The sequence below is a fragment of the Lepisma saccharinum genome, chromosome 18 (genome assembly GCF_977018435.1).
Source record: "Lepisma saccharinum chromosome 18, izLepSacc3.1, whole genome shotgun sequence".
Lineage (NCBI taxonomy): Eukaryota > Metazoa > Arthropoda > Insecta > Zygentoma > Lepismatidae > Lepisma > Lepisma saccharinum.
In genome coordinates this window covers 5,383,429-5,409,368 of record NC_139246.1, presented here as the reverse complement: position 1 = coordinate 5,409,368, position 25,940 = coordinate 5,383,429, and the positions used below count along the sequence as shown (strand labels likewise).

At 38.7% G+C, this 25,940-nt stretch overlaps 1 protein-coding gene across 2 annotated transcripts in view; it reads left to right on the top strand.

Annotated features, from left to right (window-relative positions):
• The window catches only part of LOC146002703 (uncharacterized), a 124,668-nt gene that overhangs the window by 51,317 nt on the left and 47,411 nt on the right, over positions 1–25,940 (top strand). The window contains exon 2 of one of the 2 annotated variants that reach the window (XR_014443746.1): positions 173–233. Coding sequence is in view for 1 of the 2 variants with exons in the window: in XM_083140660.1 (XP_082996786.1) it covers positions 81–233 (153 nt within the window). In the remaining variant the exon portion in view is untranslated. Of the gene's footprint in view, positions 1–80; positions 234–25,940 lie in introns of both variants that reach the window. The other variant, XM_083140660.1, reaches the window with a different exon arrangement.

Genomic DNA, 25,940 nt, shown 5'->3' with positions numbered 1-25,940 from the left:
TTTTTTAAATCTTCCCGTTTGACTGCCTCACCCTGTATAAAACTTGCTAACTGAATATTATATTACTTCCTTTCTGATAGGTGGGAATAATGTCGAAGTTTCTGCTGAATATCAGTTATCACCAATTTACCCCGAGAATGTCAACTCACGACTACTACACTTCTCTTTACAGCCTTCAAATACCTAACAAGTCTCTACTCCTCCTGGTACTCTTGGCCTTTCTTCTGATGGTGGTAAGCAATAATTAATTGTAAGGTTTAAAAAAATGTGTATGTAAATGTACATATACGTATATAGAGGGAGGTCACAAAGTGGCCGTAAACCTCCCCCCCCCCCTGTATTTTCGACACTACGATGGTTATAGTTCAATGCTTGATATGAACACATACCTGATGGTTTAAGTGTCCGGAACATCGGTATGGAGACCGTCTTTTTCGTGGGACGACCGAACTCTGAGCCATATCTTGGCACACTTTGTGATGCAAGTGTGAATAAGACCTTTTTCCGGGCAGTGACGTTCCCCTCAATAATGTTCTGAAGGGCCTCCAAGAAGTCTCAGAGGTGGTTAATCAATGACACAGGTATTATCATCGTAGTGTCCAAAATAAACGGGGGTACGCCCACTTTGTGACTACCCTGTATATGTCCGTGTATGTGTGTGTGTGTGTGTACATGGCCGTATTTAGAGGGGGGTTTCTAGGGTTCAAACCCCCCCCGAAACTTCTGACATGTTGGATTAATGGAAGTTCAGAAACCAAAATCTGTAACAAATTTTCAATTTTTTTTCCGAAGCATCACAAAAATACATGGAGACAATGTTGAAACGATCGAGCTAGAATTGTCATACATTTGGAATTCTGAAACTTGAGTGAAACAGGATTTATTCTCAGAATTGTAACCCACCCGCGACCCCTCCATTATCACTTCTGCTGTCATCTTTCCAGTGTTGCTCCTGCGTCACAGGGAATATAGACTGAAGATTCCCTTATGATTGTCCCAAAATTCCCTTTCCAGCTTTTAAATTCCCTGTCCGATCAAGTCGAAAATCCCCCTTGATAGGAGTTCAAACCTAGGATCTCCAGTTTTGTAGCGCATTACGTTCGCGATTGAGGTTACAATCCATGCACCAGGCTAAGTTTTTAAAAATAATAACTGGTTCCACACTTTTCAAAATTCCAAAAATTTAATTTTAAAGTCAAACAACAAAAGCTTTATGACTAAAATTTCCATCTAACTTTTAAAGCTTTTCTCTTGAAGATATCTAAAGATTAATGACGAAGTATAATAATTGTGCAATTCAGTACACACTGTATGAAACGTAAAAAAAACAAAAAGAAACTTGTGCTCACTCATCTGCTGGATTGAGTAAGCCCCCTCAAGGATATAACAATAATATAATAATAATTATTATTAGTATTATTATTATGGAATAAAATTGTTTTATTATTATGAAATTTTAATTATTATTGTACAATTATTGTTATTATTTCTATTATTCAAATTTCTGGCGACGCCCATGGGAACAATTATGGATGAACCCCCCCCCCCGAAATTTTTTCCTGCCTACGGCCATGTGTGTGTATATAGTGGAACGATTTAAGGGAGACTCTGTAAAAAAGGTAAAATCTCTCGCCAGACATCAGTGCTCGGTCAAGCGACAATTTACAACACAACCTAACATTCCACAAATAGCGGAAACACATGACGTCAGGAGACACGGCATTCTTTGATACTACCGGGTTCAAACCCGTCATCGGCTGGCAAATACGGAAGTGCTGACCATGCAGCTAGTTAGTATTTGCCAGCAGCTTAGAAGAGCTAGGCACTAGAATTCGGTAGTTGTCGCACCTCAGAATTCAGTGGAAGCTCAAAGGGAAAACCAGCTATCAGACGAAGACCTCCTGCACCTCCCAGGTCTCAAGCCTGGCTCGAGAAACCGAACCGCAGCTCTCGCCAAGGAAACCGCTAACGCAGATGCGAGTTGGCCATCTTCTGTACCACGCCTTCTCAAGGGCCATCTCTCCAAGACCAGCTTGTGCTTTGTCGCCAGCCACGGGCAAGAAGACCGTGGGCCGTCATACTGTGACGTTTTTCCTAGTTGCGCGGTTTATGAATATTTTATAATATATGTATATCCTTGAGGTTTTTTGGTAGTTAATTTTTGATGCTCTATTTCATAATGGTAAAATTTTGTCTGTTTGGGGTTTGTGTCAGTGGCTCTCCCCTGTTTCTTTTGTTTTGTAAGGCCGGGGAGTTTGTGACGTTTTTCCTAGTTGCGCGATCGCATTTGAGCGATTGATTATATTACGCAACGCAAAATCCTCACAACTTCGTTCCAACTTCGAACAGCTGTTACGCTACGCGTCTGTTTATTCGACGATGACGTAATTTGCCAAATGTCTCTGCTAGAGAGCAGTGTGGCGTTCTCTCCATCGGCTCAGTTGTTCCGAGAGAACGAATTTAGACTTGGCCGACGACGAGCGGTTTCAAAAACTGGACGTGATAGGATCAAGACCCGTAGTTATAGCGGTCCTGAGTAACTACCACCATATACCTGTTCGAATTGCCTCCTTATCTTTTTCCTGTACGGGAAAATATTTGTGAACCAGTGAGTGTTGTGAAGTGATCTTGTGCTTGAGTGTCAAGTTAAATTTACGGGGCCGGGAATTAGGCCCGTTCTATCATGGCCGGGAATCATACCACGGAATCGCACTCCGACATGGACGCTGGGAAATATTCCAATAAACGTTCTCGCGAAGAAGTGGACGATATTCAGCCCGATAAAATCTCACGAAATGATACACTTAATGTGTCCCCCCTAGATTCCTCCCACATATTGGTATGGTACGGATATGCCGGGTCCATATATAGACCTATTGACGGTATAGACAAAAACGAGAAATTTCTTGCCGCTGGAAGTGTTGGTAACTATCTCCGTAAGAAGGAAGTCCGAGTACATTTAGTGGAACAATGCGGTCGTAATCGCGTTCGGGTGACTTTCCCCACCGCTAAAACTGCTAATGAGTTTCTCACGCGTATGATATGGGAGTCAAACCGAGAATTCCATTATCGTTAATTCAACGGGAAGGACTCATATTCGGCATAGCTCATGACGTGTCTGAACAGGACGTTCTCGATGGCTTCAAGAGTCCTATCCCTGCCCTTCTGGCCAAGCGCACGAGCAAAAAACTGTGGAAAGAAGATGGATCTTTTCAGTTAGCTCCCACAAAACTCTTCTGCATCACATTTTGCGATAATATTTTGCCGGCTAAAGTTATCATTAACAGTGAAATATTCGAGGTTCGTCCGCATATACGGTCCGTCCAACAATGTTCCAAATGCTTCTTGTACGGACATTTACATTTAGTTTGTAAATCAAAACCAAAGTGCGCCAAGTGTGGAATGGACTCCCACCCAGAGGACTGTGAACTTACAGTGTCTTGCATCAATTGCAAGTTTCCGCATTCAGCCTTAGACCGCAACTGTGCGAGCTGGCGGTTGGAATCAGCTGTTCAAACAAGCATGGTCGAACACAATATATCACATCGGGAGGCGAAACTTAAACTGCAAGCCATATTCCTCCCCACTCCCACTCGCGCTGATGTTTTTCCACCCCGAGTGACGAAAGAGGCATTCATTGACTTGCAGACCTCCCGCATAAAACCTTTCTTTACTAATCACACTTTGCACTCCTCAAACAGAACATATGCTAATATATTTTCTCCGCTACGTAAACAACCTGACAGAGACTTTACTGAAAATAAGGATTCTCAAACATCAATTGATTCTTCTCGCTTTAAGGTGCCATCCCTTTAAGACCAATTCTCAACCACGAAACACTAAGAAATCCAAAATCCGCCCTTCCCCGAGGAAAGAAATCCATCGCCGTCAGCGATGGGAAGACGATGACGTTGCAATAGAGTCCCCTGCTAGACCCTTACCGACCTAGAGGAAGTGACATCCCAATCCGTAGGAAATAACGCATACCCTATTAATAACACCAATTCCCATTCCAAGCATTTCGAACGTCAGACATATGTGCACCCGATCAAGAGGCATGACAATCCACACTCACACACTAATGAACAACCTGCCGAACAAAGCGAGGTGTATCAAGCTCTATTAGATATGATTCCCAGCATGTGGGACACTGTTAGACACATACGGGACAACACCCAACGAATTCGACTCATCCAGCACATTCAATTTTTGACAGACAAACTTTTGACTTTACTCGAAGACACGACCTAAGGTGACATCGGAAATATATACCATATTACAATGGAATGTGAATAGTTTCTCCGCACGTAAAGTCGAACTATTAGATTTAATTGCTGGATACCACCCGCTTATTCTTTGCTTACAGGAAGTTAAAGGTACGAAGCACGAGAATTATAGACTCGCCCATTACCGCTTGTACGGCAACCCTACGCACCAGCGTGGTACTGTCATATATGTTCATGAAACACAAATCGGTTTCCGCATGCAGCATGGTAGCCAAGATGCCGTAGCTAACCTTACAGTTTAAATTCAAAATAGCCAGATTACTCTAGATTATTGCTTTGGCCTATTCACTGACATAGAACATGCTTATGATGCTGTTCACATCCCGATCTTATATAAAATGATGGTCCAACTAAACATACACCCCATAGTAGGGACCCTAAATTGGGCAAGGCATATAGGTACAATATCTCAAGGAAAAGGGGTTAAAAATTGTTCATTTCCTTCGCTGTATTTCCACGACAAAGTGGGGAGGAAACTCCCACACAATGTTATTATTTTATAAAAATTGTTTCCGCGTATTCTTTGATTATGCAGCACCAGCATATGTTGGGGCCAATCCAAAACTTCTTACGTCTATAGACGTATTACAACGACTGGCCTTACGTACCTGTCTAGGACTAATGCCGTCCAGCCCTAATGTTAGTGTATATTTAGAAAGCAATGAATGATCTTTGGCACACCGACGTATTAAACTTACCGTGCAATATTTGTTCAAATCGTGGGCGCGACACGCTCATCTCTTTAATAAAACATTTGCGATTCAACGACAATGGTTTAGCCTCCCGACACCACCTCCCCCCACTAAACGTTTCTTTATCTTACAGTGTTACAATATTGACCTCGAAGCTTACCACAAAACCTTTACACACCCGGACCTACTTATATATCAACTGAATATTCACACAGAACCCCGAGTAGAGATACAATATGAAGATCATGGCAGACATGAAAATTATAGAGAATTGTGGCTCACATCAACTTTTATTTATACTAACGGGTCGAAGTCTGCATACGGTGTGGGATGCGCTTTTTACGTACCATCTCAAAACATCACTCGACAATTTTCCCTCCCATCCGATATGTCTATCTTTTTGGCGGAATGTTATGCTAACTATAAAGCATTACAACTTGCCCTGCAGTTACGACTCGATCACTCTTTAATTCTCACGGACGTATTGAGTGTACAGTGGTGGAAAAAAGTTCTTCCCCATAAGACTTTAATGGCAGTAAATAATGCCGGAAGGGTAGGCAACACACATTGCACCATTAGGTGATCGGGTGATTCTGTCTGTCTCAAGAGCAAGTCGTCTTTCATGCAAAAGCCAACAGGCACAGGAAATGTAGGAAAGTCACGTGACTTGTCAGGTGGAATGTTGTTCGTCAGAAAATCGCCTTTTCTCAAGCCAGGTCGCAGAACCGACAAGAGCTACACGTTATATCTCCGAAAATGATTCCCCTAAAAACGTTGAACGAAACGCTAAAACAATTCTTGCCTTAATTACTGTATGTGCCGCAGTAGCACAGTCGTTAGGGCGTTTTATTACCATGCCAGAGATCTGGGTTCGCTCCTCGACGGGGGATAATCGGGATTTTGTCCACCTGTTCAAGCTGCTTCGGTGCCCACCCAGAGTCGTATAAAGTCGGTACCTGGAGGAAACTCTGGGGAAGGGGGGGGGGTATGGCGGCCAGGGGCGTGGTGCTGATCACATCATTCCCACCTTCGGCCTGATGAAGAAAGCGTGGGGTCCTAACTCCACTAACTCCACACCCCCTATACGCCTTCATGGCTTGGTGCAAAGCTCTCTTCCAAGTTCCGTAGGGATGGGAATAGGCTCCAATATTTCTTGAGACAATTCATACATGTTATATTTCCTTAAAAGAACAACAGCCGATATATATTTTGTGTCTCTTTTTCGCGGGGAGGTATAATCCAAACATGTGAGGTGATTCTTTTCCCACTACTCACTCCATTCTCAGAAATAAATCGCAATTCCAAACACTGAAAATGCAGCACTTTCTACATCTTAGCATGCAAATATCTACATAGTAGCAAAGTAATGTGTGGAAAGAGAAAAATTAACGATTTGTAACGGCACTCTGGAAATCTTTTTTTTTTCAATTTGAACTGATATTCATAACATTCATTAACGATTCCAATATTGACAAAAGAATAGCTTAGGAGTTCTGCTACTTTCAATTCTTCATTATCGTAGTCACCGTAACTCTCTCTCTCTCTCTCTCTCTCTCTCATCCTTCCCGATGGTGCTGTAGTAGAGGAGTCGCCTTGTAATCAAGGAGTCCCCTGTTCGATACCCGGTGGAGACACAGTGGTTAGGATCCCACTTTAAACTGTAAATGCAGTCTCGATTAGCCTTTGTGTGCATAAAGTGGACTTAAAATACCAAATGAAAATAAAAATACAAATCATCGTAACTCTCTACAAAGCCAGAGGATCAATTTTTGAAACCTGTTGAGGCTTAGATGTAGCATTGCATTCGTATCATTACCCATCATCTTCGTCGTCGCGATTATCGCAAGAGGTAAAAATGCGACACAAAATAACCCGAACAGAAGCTTGGAATCAATCTGAATATTGGTTACGTTGGATACGTGGTAGAATTGTTTTAAATATCACTTCCTGTGATGTAATAGGGTATTTTGATTAGAGACCATTTGTAATGCATATCGTTGATGCGAACAATAAGTAGTTTCACGTTCCCCACACTCTTCGGTTGTTTAGAAATCGTAAGGAAGAAGGATCTCTAAATTTCCGCTTTCACATGTCAATGAAACTTTAAAATAAGTTCAGTGTAGGTCACAAAAGAGATTTACATATTGTTATGATATCTTTTAAACACCACGAAATCTAATTCCAATAGAATACGATACTACTCCTTACGTTCCTGTAAATGTTCACCATTAGTCTGGCGAAAGAAAGTAACTAAGATTTCCGTGTTTCCTTGAGGAAAGATAAGGCGCCTGCTTGTAGTAAGAAAGCACCAACTGCTTCGATCAGTGACCTTCACTGCCAGAGTGACTCACAGCAGGCCTGCGCTCGTTCCAGTGTGCGTATAAAACAGGTATTTTATTTCGTTCGTTCCAATCCACACTTATATCAAGCTAACATTCTACGTAATATATTCGTAAAATATGTAGTAAACAGGTTGTATACATTATGGTCTTCCAGAGTGTTGTTGCCTGCTATTTACACGCGGGAGATGTAAACATTTCTGAACCCAAAGGTCGAGCACGAAGGAAAAGTCGTGTAAGCATTGGAGGTAATAACAAGGTAATAGAAGTTGGAGGAAATGCTGGAATAAATTATATCAGAAATTGAGTAGAAACAGTTCTCATCACACATAGGGCTATCAGATCACTCGTCAGCGGAAAGTAGGACAAATTGTCTCAAAATGTTGGACACGAACGCATTTGCAGTAAATATAATAGGTTACTAAGACATTTTAGCATATAACGAGAATATGACACATCTTCAGCTCAAAAATTAATGTTGAAGTGGACGGTTGAGTTCAAAATTCCTCAACTGCTAATTAATAGCACGGCTGTATGTGATTTCAACTTGTGTATTTAAGACAGAACGTTTTTCGTCGATGTGGGGCCAGGAAGAGAAAACAATCCATGAATTCGGGAAGGAAAAAAATTCACAATTTAGTAAACAAAGTCTGGAAGTTTTTGTTTATTAATATGTAAAAAAACTACTATACACTGGGAAAAATACAGAATTGTGTGCCTTATTTCTCCAATAAGGAGAAAAATTACTTGTTACTTCGAACAAATTACCGACACTTATATCGATAAAACTTCACAAAGTAAGCATTTTTATACATATATCCGGACTTTTCCGGATCTAGAAAATCGTGAAGTAATTTCTGAGCTGGGATTGTAATTACTTTTCCGAACGTCCAGTAGCAACCATGCACACTCTTTGATTTAAGCATACTTCTCCAAGGAACCACGTTTTCTTAGACTTCCCTCAGTTTTTCTGTTTCTCCATCTAATTTGAAGTTACGTGATGCTCAAAATACGTATAAGACATTTGAGATTTCTTTCAAATTCCTTCCGGAGGCCAGACACAACTATAAAATGTAGGACACGTCCGGAAATAAGAATGATTCTTATAAGTCTTTTGATTTTCTTATTTAGCGTCGTTTTTCTTTCACCTCTTGCTAATCGCGACGACGAGGATGAGTGATATGATGAAATTGATGAAGGGGCACTCACAAAAACACCCATACGCAAGACGGGATTCGAACCCAGGACATCAGACATCGTAGCGCACTGTGCTAACCACTCTGTCACGGACGGAATTCTTATAGCCCTAATCGTTCCTCAAGCATATTTCCTATCTTTAACTACACACGAAACATAAAGAACAATCTAAATAAACAGGTGCCAGTTCACACTCTAACCGTAAAAAAACATATGCATGTGAAAATCAAAATAATATTTATTTTTAGGTAGTTGTGACTTATTATTGTATATTAAAGAAATATATTAGTGATAAAATGACGGAAGTAGAGGAACATCTCCAATGAAACACTCATGCCTTATGGATATTTTTATTTCTTGCCGAACAAGGTTCCGAGTTCGAGTTCCGACCAAAATGGATTCATTGTGTATGTTCATTCATGTCTTTAATGTAATCATAAATCGTCGTCATGAATAATTTAACTTCAGAGGAAGAAAACTGAGGTAATTACTAATAAAAACAATAACAAAACAAATTTGAACTTAAAGCCCTGGATTTGCACTACATATTCCATCACGGGGATCATAGGCGTGCGCCCAGGGGGCCAGGGGGAGGACAAATGCACCCCTAATCATGGACGTCTGCAGATTTTTTCCACGAAGAGACAAGCAAGGTATTTTTCCATGGGGCATATTACCCCGATAATAGTGTTGCATTATCGCATTCCTGCATCCTCATTATAATAATTAATGTTGATTTGATTGTATTTGTTGTTTTTTTAAGTCCACTTTATGCACAGTAAGGCTAATCGGGACTGGACCTACAGTTTAAAGTGGGATCCGAACCACTTGTGCCTCCACCGGGTATCGAACCCGGGATCCCTTGATTACAAGGCGAAGACGCTACCACTGCGCCTTCGGGGAGGTCCTAATAATTAATGTAAATTATTATGACTGAAATCAAATTATACATGTGAAAACGTACTTTTTGGTTGACATTCGTTTTCTAAGGGGAAGATGTGGCAATCCTTGCCTCCCTTTCAGACATCTATGCCCCTATATTATTATATTTTCACCTAGAAATTTAGGATAGATGAATCCTATCGCCGTTATTAAACTATATTATACTCTTAAAGAAAATTAAGTATTTTCAAGCCGATGAAAGTTCAAGGCAACTAGTGTTGCCCATGGGACGAGACGGGACAGGCTTTTAAAAATTCGAGACGAGACGAGATTGATCATGTGTCCCGAGACAAACGAATATTTTCGAGACGAGACAGCATTTCACAGCATTTCCACGAGACGAGACAGGCCAAAGTCTCGTCTCGTGAGCAACACTAAAGGCAACTACGGGGGAAGGGGGTGCAGTGGCGAAACCACAGCCCCCCACAACCTTGAACGGAAATCAATTTTAGGGGGCAAACATGGAAGTAAAGGAAACCAAGAGTAGCAGAATCTAAGAGTAGCAGGACAAATGGATACTCAAGATGGATTTTGTTTTCACGTCTTTCTTGCATTATTTCTTCCTGACTGCCAAGAGCACCTGCGGGGGGGGGGGGGGGGGGAGGGAGAGAGCTGCAATTGCCCCCTTGATTTCAAATTTTATACAAATATTAATACCTTTTGTAAAATGTTCTTGCTCGCTTCGCTCGCAATGTCTGCTTTTCTTGCAGTCTACTCAAGTTCAGAGCCGTAGCTAGGGGTCGGCGGGAGTTAACCCTGGACGCCAAACGATCTAAATGAAAAAAATTGTAAAAGAGAATAATATGGCGCTCCATGAAATTTTTTCCCCATATTAAATCGACATTGTTTTCATTTTGCAAAAATTTGGATCTGAAAATTTATTGGTCGCTTTGCTCGCAATTTGTTTTCTGTAATGCATTTTATATTACCGAGGAGAGAAGTACTGCTGCTAAAAGGTTTTCTCTTAACTGCATGAACAATTGTTGGGAGGAATTTGAGAGACAATTTATATGATTTTTACTGTTGGTATATATGTATATGTGTGTATGTGTGTGTGTGTGTGTGTGTCTTGTATATATATATGTATGTATGTATTTATATGTGTGTGTGGGGCGGGGGGGAGGGGTGTATATATAAACACACCCATCAATGCAATAAAATTTAAACAAGTGAGATGAAATTACGTTATTCTCTTCCGGCCTGAAATATAATCAAGGCTATCAGTAGTGGTAGTGGGTTCGTACCACGCCCGAAAATGGGGCTCGGTGGGGCTCGCAGTGTTGCCAACCGCTTACTCGAAAAAATCACCAAGGTTTTGTTGGTCTAACCTAGCATAAAGCAAGGAGCAGGCAATATTGCTTGAGAGTTCACAAACCGGAAGTGGGGCTCGGTGGGGCTCGCAGTGTTGCCAACTTCTTACTCGAAAAAATCACCAAGGTTTTTCTTGGTCTAACCTAACCTAAAGCAAGGAGCTGGCAATATTGCTTGAGAGTTCTGCAACCGGAAGTGGGGCTTGCAGTGTTGCCAACACCTACTCGAAAAAAAATCACCAAGGTTTTTGTTTTGGTCTAACCACCTAAAGCAAGGAGCTGGCAATTTTGCTTGAGGCTTGCCTTACAGTGCATAAAGCAATTTGCCAACCTACTAGTATTTTTGCCATAGCTTTTTACAAAAAAAAAGATAGAGGAGAGAGAGAGGGGGAAGAGTTAAACAACTGACAATGTTGCTAATATTTACCTACAGCTTTTTTTTACTTGGCAAGGGTTTAGCTAATTTATATACTGGCGTAACATACATACACTGGGCAAGAAGAGCCGGCAACAAACATATATACTGCCGTAAAAGAGAGATGGATGGATGGATGGTAATATAGTATGCGTGTGTGTGTGTGCGTATAATATGTAGTATTATTAACTAGAGTGTGTTGGTTGCTGTAAGATGAAGAGAGAGAGAGATTTATGGCTGGCAACAGTGGTGAGCGATGTCCTCTTATTGTAATTTTCCAAGTCCCCGGGGGACCAAATGTTTATATATTGTGATTTTTGTAAACCTCTCTTGGGGGAATGATGTGCCACACACGCACGCGCGTGCTTCTTATTATTTCCGTATTGTGACGCAAACCAAACAAATAACATGCTATTTATTATCAATTTAGCTGTATTCTGTTTGGCGTCTATTTCGAGCAGTTTGCCCGGCAGTAAAGTCTTATTGTAACAATCGGAGGTGTATATTGGCTGCACTGCATTCTGTTTATTGCAAAAATAATCCACAGTGGGTTGGATATTACAAACAATACGAGTTTGAGTTTTGAAAGTGTAATATCTGGCATCGAATACCCGGTGACTATTTCTGATATATTAAAATTTGAAATATGAGCACGAGATGCAGAAGGAAAACGCTTAATCATCAACGTGTATTCCTATATGTTGGATAAACATGTCGTGCATCCTGTCAGGATAAGCGATGTCGACGATGATGATGCTCGTGTGATTAATCTTCTTCTAATTTCAAACGACAGTGTTTACTATTACTGTCTCAGGAATGTTATGTTTTTTTTTTCTCTATAAAAAAGAGAGATTTGTGTTGATTGTTTGGTTAAAAAGAATTTCCTAATTATTTGTTTTTTTTTGTCACAAGAATTGTTTGAATTTGGTTTGCTTAAAAATTGATGCATTAACCTGTTAAGAATGTTATATTAATAATACCGGCTCGGAAATGTTATGTCTTCTTCCTCTATAGAAGGTCATATAAATGTGCTAATTGGTTGGTTAGGGGGGATTTTTTGATTAGTAAATTGAGGTTATAAATACGTACGTATAAAGGTTTTGCTAATATGGAATGCTAAAGCTTAGTACTTGGTTTTCTCAGAGATTCGAATTCTATTAGGTTAAACAGCATAGAAATTTCACAGCAAGAATTGGCGTATACAATGTATATATTTTGAGAGGGGGGTTATAGCTTTTTATGCTGTACGAATACTGGAAGCTTGACAGTGACAACCAACAGAGTAGGTAAACCTACATCCAGGAACTGGCAACACTAGTTTCTGACAGTAAATTTGAAATAAAATATTAAACAAAATACATGAGTAAGCACTGTGATTACAAATAGTACCAGTGTTATGCCCCCCCCCCCCAACTCCAACCGGACAACTGGGGAAAATAATTGTACAACAACTTGTACCTAATTGTACAACAACTTTTACCTAATTGTACAACATATACACAGACATAAAAGAGAGAGCCTTCTTGTAACTTACTTCATGTACAATTTATATGATTTTACAACTGTGAAAAGAAAGCATATGTGTTCTGTATGCACATATTTATTCTTATTTTTCGAAGTTGAATGAAAGCACATGTTTTTACGCTCTCGTAATACTAATCTTGCTCCACTGATTTTAAATTGCTTCCATCCGCTTTTTTTTTTGTGTTATTTCCGCATGCACGCAACATTCGCTTTCAATAGACAGAAGGAGTGTTAGTATAGCAGGCTCCGAGTTTACAATTTATTAAATTAAACAATAATTTATGTAAGAATATACTTGTACTTAACGAACACAAAATAATAAAAGCACATGTGAATGTTTGCGTGTGTTCATGTTATATGACGACTGAGTAAAAAAATAATGTTGACTCCCCGAAAGATAAAGTACTCCACGTCACCAAAAAAATATCTCTTCTTGTCGATAAGTTGTCACGTTGTAATCAAAGGGTCCCGGGTTCGATACCTACTGGATTCCGATTCTTTTTTAAACTGTATGCCCAGTCCTCCGATTAATCTATCTGTGCATAGAGTAAACTTAAAAAGTCGGTTAATTATTGTTGCGATTAAGGATTAAAAAAAAAAAAAAAAGAGGGGTGGGTGAAGTCAGATTCAAAAAGAATGCCACGTGATTATTTTGATTCAATAGCTTTGTCTAGTTTGCTGCATTTTTTGACTGCACTCACGCGTTTAGTTGGTTACACGGTGCAACCTATCTTGTTGATTTTGGGTGTCATGTAGTGTATTTGGTGTCTGCACCACGTCTTAGAGAGGTGTAATATGTGGTGTGGTGTATGACCACGTGGTGAGTGGTTAACTAATCAAATGAATGTTTAAAGCAGCAGACAGGCATTTGTTGAATCTTCTGAACTTGAACACTGCTATTTGTCTACTCGGTTGAATGTTATTTTTTTTCACCAGCCTGACACCGGGATACACCTGCACTGCAAAGAAGTGCAGCGTACTAGACGAGGATATTAAATTGCATACTGATCTATTGCATGCTAACCAAACCTCTTGGGAGGTGGGCCACGGGTCCTCCACATGTATGTATGTATGAAATGCGATTTGGGGGAGGCCAAATTTTAAATTTACAGCTTAATTAATCTGCATGCATGCTTAATGTTTGATTTTTTTGTTTCCAGTTCGACATGAGATACACACAATTTTATTTTTTGAAGTACAGTTAATATTACCTAGGTTAATCTGTGACATACAACTAGCGATCGACACGACCACCTGACACACAGACACAGAGAGAGTGAGCAAATTTAAAATGTGATCTATCGTGAATTAAACTAAGCTCCCTCACCCACCCACATATAACCTTACAGGTGACTCAAAGGCAGAAATTGGTCATAGCGTGACAGGTCGATCTATCGTGAACTAAACTAACCTCCCCCACTCATACATACACACTATGTCTTACAATAAGTAAGGCTGCTATATCACATGTAAGGGCTGACGGTTGCCAACACACACAAGATCTATTGCAAATTTTATTAACCTACGACATAAGCCATGGACACACACACACCAAGCCTTCCAGATAGGCTATAAGCAACTCACTTCTTGCAATTGTATAACGGGAAAATTAACCTACAGCTAGCAACACTGTTTGAGCTGCTTTCGACGAGTAGTGTTACCAAACTTATTTTTTGCAAATAGGCTCTACAGCTAGAGGCTTGAAACATATACCCTACCAGAGTATGCCAACTTACCTCATGTAAAAATATTACCTAGTACGGGTTAAGCTGTGACATACAACTAGCGAACGACACGACCACCTGACACACAGACAGAGAGAGTGTGATACAGCTTATACGCAGTTTTTCCTACACACGTACTGGGTTTAAAAGGTAACTTGCAACAACCATTTCACTCACCTCCTATCATATAATAAAATTACTACAGGTTTTTGATACTTGCTGCCAGAACATGGTGGTTTTAGACTGGAAATTCAGCCCGATTATTCTATTTGTGCAAGAGAAAAATGATGATGCCTGCATTTGGAATATATAATTCTTCTTACGGTATTTTGCGTGCCCCCAGTAACCTTGCTTTCGATTCACGGAAGCTATGACGTGTATTTCCTGTTTCGCGAACATACGAGAACCTTTCACAATGTCGCATCAGATAATATATTGCAAGAGCGAGTTGGTTGTGTATATAAATCTAGTCTTGGGGAATGGACATGAATATAATGTCAAAATTATTGCATAACTTAAAAAGAATATTTATTGCACTGTGCTTTCTAGCAAAGGTAAATGTGGAATGCCCCGGCCCCTCAGAGATTCGAATACTGTTAGTTAAACAGCAAGCATTGTCATATGGACTGACGATTATTATTTTTTAAAAAAACAGACCTCGTAGTAAGTTATAACCTGAGCTGTCTTGCAAGTCTCTCGAGTTTGATATCTGGTAAAGGAATATGATGCCACTATAAACTGTACACAAGATATACCCAGTCCCTGGCATGAGATGGACGAGGACCTATACAGTTGTACAATGGTTGTTTTTTTTATTAAAGCATAGCGTTTATTTACATGTCAGCGCAACATGCATGCAAAGAAGGGAGGGAGACCATAACGGATAATTCTTATTTCGATTTCAATATTTTTGCTAGTCACGCTATCTAGACGAACACTGGAAGATGGGCAAAAGCGAGGGAAAGAGAGAAATATTATTTTTTGCCCCTCTGCCTGTGTGTGATATACTAGTTTTACATGCATACGGCTGTATCGTGAAGCGAGGCTGAAAATAATTTTTGAAAGCAGTCTCGAGCATCTTCGCGTTCAGCCAACAAGAGAAATAAAATATTACACATGGGTGTGGGGCGCAACAGCCACAGTACGGTAATGTGCATGGATGTTAAAATTTTTGGGTTTTTCTGAATAGACATACATATCAGTTTTGCAGTCTCCAGATGGGACCGGAGCTTATTTTTTATTTGGACAAGGGGGTTTAGATCAACTATAATTTTTGTTCACATCAAAATGAAACAAAGGATTTTACTCCACTGCTTACTTATTCAATATTTTTATTATTGTAAAGAATGGGGCGGTGTGTCTTATTGTATATAGTCTTCCAACAACCACCTCGGGGGCGTAAATTTATGTTTCTGCATGTATGCAAAATATAGTTAACTTCAGTTGTGAAGTTTGTTTTGCTGTTGTGATTAAATACTAAACCAAAATCTTACTACATAATTTTGAATTATATTTGTTAAAATCGATCTATATTATATCATCGCTATAGGTGGTCTATGTTATGTGCAGGAGAATTTTTAAAAAATGTCTTGTTTCTCGAACTTGTCTGTGTTGGGTCTTATTAACAACTTCACAGCTGTACCTGCACAACTCATCGACAACAAATCAACAATGTTAGGAAATGTGTGCATGGCCCCCGAGAATACAATTTAAAATCACTGATGTGATATGAACATTTTTTATTTGTGTGTATTTGAATATGCGAACATGAGGCATTTTGAATAATCGAGGCGGACAATCACAAAAACAGCTTGCAAAGGTATGGAGAGTTCAAACTTCAGACGATTTTTGTTAATCTACGAAAAGCCAAGGGGCGAACGGAGATTACTACGAAAATTGTAACGCGAGGCTATTTTGGCTAATAGCAACGATGAGGATGAATAATGGTTGTTTTGATGAAATTGAAAAAGTGGGGCACGTCTGCTTCGAAGTGCATTACACCAACAACTACAATTGTTCCTCTTCCCCACACGAGGCGATTAACAGAGGTGTATTTTTGCCGGTCTACGACTCTGAGGGCTCAAGTTACAATGTTTACCTATAGCTGTACATATTTAAAAATGACCTGAGCAATTAAATGTTACAATACCGATCCTGATTTTTGTCGGATGACGTAGGTTGCAATCCCACCTCCGATGGCGTATAGACTTAAATGTTTCCATAACATGAAATACTGTTAATGGAAATCTGTTGTTTCTAATGTAAAAATCATATAACAAGAAAAAGAAGAAAATAAATGTTGCGAGCAAATACGGAGCCTCAACCCAAACACATAAATAATCAGACAAGATGTCAACGGTGTGTTTATAACTAACAAGTGATTATTCAAAAATTGAAATGGTGCAGGGGGAAACAACCAACTAACTAACTAGGCTTCTTAAACCCGAGGACAGCAAATACAAGGCTATCCTGATCTGAGAAAGATCTCTATCTATTTTTTTTCCATCCCAACCGATTTTTTTTTAGGTCTATTCAACCCCTCATGGTACACGAGCTCCCACTGCCCTGATGGTGGAGGAAGCGAATCTATTTGGACATGAAAGAGCATTATGTGTGGGAGACTATAATTTATACATGTGGTTGCTTGGATGCTTACAGAGGATGCCATAGCTCGTGCGATTGAGGCATTTTATTAAGCACATATTTTGATGAGTGTAAAGAATTAAATAAGTCACAAGGGGCTGAGGCATGGTTCGAATTTCTCGATCTAGGTATGGATGCAGACAGACACGAAGTTTTGTGTGTGGACACAAATGATAATGGAAAAATGCTGTTCACCCCGATAGCATAGTGGTAATGTTGTTCTTGCCTTGTTTCCATCGACAACATAGTGGTTACACTGTCCAATATTAAGAAGTTCTCAAAATTATTCAATCACTCTCTCTCTTCTTCTTCTATCATCTCGGTAACAAAAAAAAAGGTTTTCTCAAATATTTAGACGACTACGAAAACGTTGAAATGTAAAATATTGTTGCATTGTAATCAAAAAAGAATTTGTTGAATATGCCTAACCTAAAATAAAATTCAAGAATTAATAGAGTTAAATATTTGCCACTCTGAAATGGCGACGGCTATCATAACATCATTTTCAGCAGGATAATAATGACAATATTATATATATTAAGGATTAGGCCCGAGGGATTCTTATTCACTATACTTGTTTCTAACCTGTCCACACTGGAAACCGAAAACACAAGTACGAGACACTAACTTGGGAGAGGACATGCAAAAAACTCTGCGGGGGCTCATCTTAAAAACTTCAGTAGATGTTTGTCATGGAACTCCCTCCTTAAATTCGATTCGAAAGGCACAAATATTCCGGTTCTTGAATAAGAAGCGCGTATGCCTTCGGAAAGAGAGAAGAAGAAATAAATAAATCAACTCATGCATATTCTTCATGTACGTACGCTTGGTGACAAGAAACAGTATTTTTTTTTCTCTTCAAGAAATTGTTTTCAACTTTTTGCTAGGTGACCCAACAGGAGTGGACGAAATAGCTTATTTATTCAAACTGGAAGCTTGCTTTTTTTTCAACAATGGAAAACACATTATTTCCAGTGAAATATCGACTCAACTACCTAGAATGGCTACCACGGGCTTGGTGACTGAATACTAAAAAACTATCGAGCGACTTACTTCACAGCAGTGTCACTTAGTTTCAACAAGAACAGTTCAAGGCTTCCCGGGTGTCCTGCAAGGTTCGGCATTTATTTTTTTAATAGCAAGCAGATGAACTGGCCTTACAATATGAAGACCCCTCTCACTGTGTCGGTTGCAGTTATTTTCTGGTAATTATGTCTTGCCGATGACGTTGTCGCTTTGTAATCATACTTGGAAGTTATTTTTTTTATTTTGCCTTTCGCGACATGTTCGACTAATCGTGACAATACGTTTCAACCTTTCTGCATAAACGTTGAAACGTTTATACAGAAAAATTGAAACGTTTCAACGTTTATACAGAAAGGTTGAAACGTATTATCACAAATAGTCAAACATGTCGTAAAAAGCAAAATAAAAAAAATAACCCCCAAATTCAAAATCGACCAAACAAAAAATAGTGAAAAAACAAACAAACATGGAACCTTACAACATCCATTAAATAATCGACATTTTGCTCAAATGTCTCCGGCGTTCGCTGGATGATCGTGAAAAATTACATTTCTAAAATTACAGAGAGAAGAAATAATAATCTAGAAGTCTCGATTGTGATAACAGAAGAAATAGACGCGACGAGGAAACGAAGAAGAAGAACATAAGAAGATTAATCGATGCGGACAAGATAAACAATAATCTAATCAATAACATTACAGCATTAAGTGCCATGCATTCTTTCCTTGTTCGTAATAAAATTTAACAAATTATAAAAAGGATAGCAATCCAACTTGTCATTTGACCTCCTTAGTGAAGCATGTTATAAAAATAAATATATATTGAAAGTTTCCAGTTCGTTTCATTTCGCGATTCATCCTCATAGCCGCGATAAACTTAGGAGGCACAGGCTTGTATACATTCCATCTTTCGTTCGGAGGGACAAGGTAAACCGAGCACCTAACCAACCATTCAATGATAATAATATTCATGAATTTTTGTTTGAATTGAGAAAATAAAAAAATAATCACCTCCTTTAAATATCACATCTACTCTAAAGCATTCATTCGCTGTTCATATTTTCCGTCCTTGAATTCGAATGTATGTTTTGTCTAACAATTGATTAAATTAAGTACCGAACATTATCGAAAAACAATTCTGAAAACATTATACTGAAATATTAACATTATAATAAGTGTCCTTCCATAGCCGTTTCAGTCTTCAAACTGCTTCCGACACTGCTTCTGCATACTTTTCAATAAAAATCAATTTACCGTACGCCCTGGCCCTTTGCAGATTAACAAAAAATCGTCTAAAGTTTGAAGTTGTGACCCTTCTCTATACCGTTGCAAGCTTTTTCTTGTGGTTATTCAAAATACCTCATTTTTCGCATATTCAAATACACAGCAGTGAAGGGAGTTCATGTGTCATTAGTGATTTTTTAAATTTTGTATTTTTGGGACCATGCACACACTTCCTAACATTGTTGCCTTGTAGTCAATGAGTTGTGCGGGTACAGATGTAAAGTAGTTAATAAGACCCCACACAGACAAGTCCCCCACCACTTCTTTTCGACATAGTTGTTGTTTTGTTACTAGAAAATTGTTATGATTACAGTACACCTGTATCAGTATAGAATAACATAGTGCCATTTTCTGTTTCTGTTGCCAGCAAAAGCAAATCTACAAGTCACAGGTTCGAGAAACAAGACATTTTTAAAAATTCTCCTGCACATAATATGGACCACCTATAGCAATAATATAATATAGATCGTATTAACAAATATACTTCAAAGTTATGTAATAAGATTTTGGTTTAGTATTTAATCACAGCAGCAAAACAAAACTCTCCATTCGCTTCACAACAGAAGTTAAGTGCATTTTGCATACATAAAGAAGCAGAAATTTACGCCCCGAGGTATGCTGTTGGAAGACTATACAATAAAACACAGCACCCCATTCTTTACAATAATAAGTAAGCAGTGGAGTAAAAAATCCTCTGTTTTATTTTGATGTGAAGAAAAATTTTAGTCCATGCATTGATCTGATCCCCCCTTGTCCAAAATAATAATAATAATAATAATAATAATAATAATAATAATAAGCTCCGGTCTCATCTGGAGATTGTCCGTCTATTCAGAAAAAAAACAACAAAAATTTTAACATCCATGGACAATACCGTACAGCAGCTGTTGCGTCCCCCATATGTAAAGTTTCTTTTTTTCCTCGTTAGCTGAATACGAAGATGAGAATTAGAAGATGCTCGAGACTCCCCGTTCATTCGGGTATAACATCTTTCCTTTCTAACACTCCATTTTTTTTCTGTAAGAAAAAAGCATTTCTTTAGATACCAGGAGCACCTGTCTGATGTAACCGCTCTCTGTTTCCAACTTCGCCACTGGACCGTTAACAAAGCCAATTTCTACGCAATTCATAACCGTTGGTTAATATGTAAATATATTCAGCAATACTGAAAACTCACAGACGTGATGATGATTCAAGCAGATCACGATACAGCCGTATGCATGTAAAACTATTTTCGTCACACACAGGCAAAAAAAAATAAAAAATAACATTTCTCTCCTTCCACCGCTTTTAGCCATCTTCAAATAAAATAGCGTCCAGTATCCTTCTAGATAGGAGGTGAAACATGACTAGCAAAAATATTGAAATCGAAGTGTGAATTATTTTGTTATAATCTCCCTCCCTTCTTCGCATGCATGTTTCATATCACGCTCGCTGACATTAAAATAAGCAAAAACAATTGCAAGACAGCACAGGTTATAACCCATCGTAACTAGGTCTGTTTTTTTTTTAAAAAAAATAATAATCGTCAGTCCATATGACAATGCTTTTGTGACGTGCACGCCCCCCTTTTTTTTTGGTTGGTGTCCGTGATGAAATTTTTTATCATTGATAGGCCGGGGACTGAGCTTCTAACTTTCCACATTTACAAACAATATCGTTTACAATAATACCTTCGCTAGAAAACACAGTACAATAAATATCCTTTTTTTATATATAAATATTTTAAGTTATGCAATAACTTTGGACAGCAGCTAATTATCATGGCGTTATATTCGCGTCCATGTCTGAAACTAGTCTTTATACACACAGCCAACTCACTCATGCAATATAATATCTGATGTAATATAATACAAACAGCTGTGGAAGATTGTCGACTCTTCGCGAAACAGGACGTACACGTCAGAGTTGTGCTGAAGATAAGGTCGACCCCCTTGTCGATTTTGGTGATGTAGAGTACGTATACGAAATTTGGAGGTCAAGAGTGGGCCAATTGTCAATTTTTTTTCGATAGAATCATCGTAGAGACATGCGTTAGTATTGGCTCCTAACAAAATAAACATAGGTTATCATAGTTGACCACTCTCTGTCGAAAATTTTCCAAGTCCAGCGTTAAAAAATGCAAATAACTCGAAAACAGTGAGAGATTGCGTGAAAATAAATCAAAAAATCTCCCCAAACACCACCCCTTGTCGATTTTGGGGGGGGGTGTAGCGTATGTATGCCAAAATTTGGTGGTCCTGAGTTCAATAGCAAGAAATGTTTGCACACACCCTCCCAAAACTTTTAATCACTCGTAACTTCCAAACATGTAGCCGTAGAGAGGTCTGGGGTTTAGTGTGTTGGTCGAGTCTCGGTATCCTCTGTCCTCCCATACCAAAAATTTAGTATAGGTCATCATCATAAAACCAAATTTTCATCAATCGAAAAAATTTTCCAAGTCCTGCACAGCCCGTTTACGTTTGTCGCGACTATCTTAAATTAACTAAGCGAGTCCAGATAGCGTTGGCGTTATTCTACCTTCAGTTTCTTCACAGTAACATCAATTCATATTAACAACATGCATCTCATTTACAACAAAACAATTTAATATCCTCGTCTAGTACACTACACTTCTTTGACACTAGATACAGTGCGGGTGTATCCCGGTGTCAGGCTAGTAAAAAAAATAACATTCAACCAAGTAGACAAATAGCAGTATTCAAGTTCAGAAGATTCAACAAATACCTGTCTGCTGCTTTAAACGTTCATTTGATTAGTTAACCACTCACCACGTGGTCATACACCACACCACATATTACACCTCTCCAAGACGTTGTGCAGACACCAAATACACTACATAACACCCAAAATCAACAAGATAGGTTGCACCGTGTAACCAACTAGACGCGTGAGTGCAGTCAAAAAATACAGCAAACTAGACAGAACTATTGAATCAAAATAATCACGTGGCATTCTCTTTGAATCTAACTTCACCCACCCCTCTTTTTTTTAATCCTTAATCGCAACAATAATTAACCAACTTTTTAAGTTTACTCTATGCACAGATAGATTAATCAGAAAACTGGGCATACAGTTTAAAATAAAATCGGAATCCGGTAGGTATTGAACCCGGAACCCTTTGATTACAACATGACAACTTATCGATAAGAAGAGATATTTTTTTTTGGTAACATGGAGTACTTTATCTTTCAAGAAGTCAACATTATTTTTTTACTCAGTCGTCATATAACATAAACACACACAAACATTCACATGTGCTTTTATTATTTTGTGTTCGTTAAGTACAAGTATATTCTTACATAAATTATTGTTTAATTTAATAAATTGTAAACTCGAAGCCTGCTATACTAACACTCCTTCTGTGTTTCATTATACTATTGAAAACAAATATTGCGTGCATGCAGAAATAACACAGAAAAAAAAGCGGATGGAAGCAATTTAAAATCAGTGGAGCAAGATTAGTATTACAAGAGCGTAAAAACATGTGCTTTCATTCAACTTCAAAAAATAAGAATAAATATGTGCATACAGAACACATATGCTTTCTTTTCACAGTTGTAAAATCATATAAATTATACGTGAAGTAAGTTACGGGAAGGCTCTTTTTTTTATGTGTGTGTATATGTTGTACAATTAGGTACAAGTTGTTGTACAATTATTTTCCCCAGTTGTCCAGTTGGAGTTGGGGGCATAACACTGGTACTATTTGTAATCACAGTGCTTACTCATGTATTTTGTTTAATATTTTATTTCAAATTCACTGTCAGAAACTAGTGTTGCCAGTTCCTGGATGTAGGTTTACCTACTCTGTTGGTTGTCACTGTCAAGCTTCCAGTATTCGTACAGCATAAAAAACTATAACCCCCCTCTCAAAATATATACATTGTATACGCCAATTCTTGCTGTGAAATTTCTATGCTGTTTAACCTAATAGAATTCGAATCTCTGAGAAAGCCAAGTACTAAGCTTTAGCATTCCATATTAGCAAAACCTTTATACGTACGTATTTATAACCTCAATTTACTAATCAAAAAATCCCCCCTAACCAACCAATTAGCACATTTATATGACCTTCTATAGAAGAAGAAGACATAACATTTCCGAGCCGGTATTATTAATATGACATTCTTAACAGGTTAATGCATCAATCTTTAAGCAAACACTTAGGAATATTTGAAATTCAAACAATTCTTGTGACAAAAAACAAATAATTAGGAAATTCTTTTTAACCAAACAATCAACACAAATCTCTCTTTTTTATAGAAAAAAAAGCATAACATTCCTGAGACAGTAATAGTGAACACTGTCGTTTGAAATTAGAAGAAGATTAATCACACGAGCATCATCATCGTCGACATCGCTTATCCTGACGGGATGCACGACATGTTTATCCAACATATAGGAATACACGTTGATGATTAAGCGTTTTCCTTCTGCATCTCGTGCTCATATTTCAAATTTTAATGTATCAGAAATAGTCACCGGGTATTCAATGCCAGACATTACACTTTCAAAACTCAAACTCGTATTGTTTGTAATATCCAACCCACTGTGAATTATTTTTGCAATAAACAAAATACAGTGCAGCCAATATACACTTCTGATTGTTACAATAAGACTTTACCGCCGGGCAAACTGCTCGAAATAAACTCCAAACAAAACACAGCTAAATTGATAATAAATAGCATGTTATTTGTTTGGTTTGTGTCACAATACGGAAATAATAAGAGGCACGCGCGTGCGCGTGTGGCACATCATTCCCCCAAGAGAGGTTTACAAAAATCACAATATATAAACATTTAGTCCCCCGGGGACTTGGAAAATTACAATAAGATGCATTCGCTCACCACTGTTGCCAGCTCTAAGTCTCTCTCTTTATCTTACAGCAAAATTGGCATCTCTATTTGTTTAGTTGCAAGTAAATTGCCAACACACTCTAGTTAATAATACTACATATTATACGCACACACGCACACACATACTATATTACCATCCATCCATCCATCTTTTTCTCTTTTACGGCAGTATATATGTTTGTTGCCGGCTCTTCTTGCCTAGTGTATGTATGTTACGCCAGTATATAAATTGGCTAAACCCCTTGCCAAGTAAAAAAAAAAAGCTGTAGGTAAATATTAGCGACATTGTCAGTTGTTTAACTCTTCCCTCTCTCTTCCCTCTCTCTTTTTTTTTGTAAAAAGCTATGGTAAAAATACCAGTAGGTTGGCAAATTGTTTTATGCACTGTAAACCAAGCCTCAAGCAAAATTGCCAGCTCCTTGCTTTAGGTTAGGTTAGACCAAAACAAAAACCTTGGTGATTTTTTTTTCCAGTAGGTGTTGGTAACACTGCGAGCCCCACTTTCGGTTGCAGAACTCTCAAGCAATATTGCCAGCTCCTTGCTTTAGGTTAGGTTAGACCAAGAAAAACCTTGGTGATTTTTTCGAGTAAAAAATTGGCAACACTGCGAGCCCCACCGAGCCCCACTTCCGGTTTGTGAACTCTCAAGCAATATTGCCAGCTCCTTGCTTTATGCTAGGTTAGACCAACAAAACCTTGGTGATTTTTTCGAGTAAGCGGTTGGCAACACTGCGAGCCCCACCGAGCCCCATTTTCGGGCGTGGTACTACCACTACTGCTATCCCTCCCTAATCAGAGGGTCTGCGCACGCCTATGACGGGGACTGACACTTTACGTAGGTGTAGACAAGCTTCGTACAATTTGATGATATCGCGATTACGTAATGGATGTGCTGCCACTTAACTGACGCCCCCAAAATTCACATTTTATTACTAAATTCTAAATTAGCATAATATCACATACTTTACCTATTCATAATATGCGCCGCTTTGGTGCACTTTGTGGATTGTGCATTAATCAACATCAGGTTAATCGCGGCAAGCAAAGTGGAGGGAAAATGACAATGAAGCACAACGAGGGGGCCCTTGGTTCCCGATTAATGAAACTTTGTCTACATGCAACTGAGTCGCTGCGTGAAATCGCTGAAAATGTCATTTATTAATTTCTTAATTTTGCTTATTTTATATTGCTTTCCTAGCACTTGGCGTCAACAAAGGCGATGAGAATGATTAATGAAGTTATGAAATGGATGATAGGACATGATGATCCATGTCTTACACAAAATTCTAAGTTGGAACTAATGAATATCGATTCGTCTTATCATTTGTCAAGTAGTTGTTTTTAACTCCAATCTTTTTCAAGGACTTCTGGGTTGACAGCATGTGTGTTGCGCGATGATGATTCGACGAAAACCACCATTTCAGTGAACTTTCTTGACAATGACTCTAATATCAGTAAAGAGAACATTTTCTTACGAATAGCTGTTGTTAAGAAACCAATTCCTCAAACTTTTTCTGGTGGTCTCACGGCACCCAGCTGTTGTTTGTTATGGCTGGGCTTGGGGGTATGACTCACGCTGCTGTCAATACTCAATCATTCCCGAGAATCCAGGTTCGCCAGGCAAACCCAAGCGACAATTTTGTTATTTGGGTTGCATAGACAACAGGCTTTAAGATGTTACGATATCGTAGGTCTCGTGG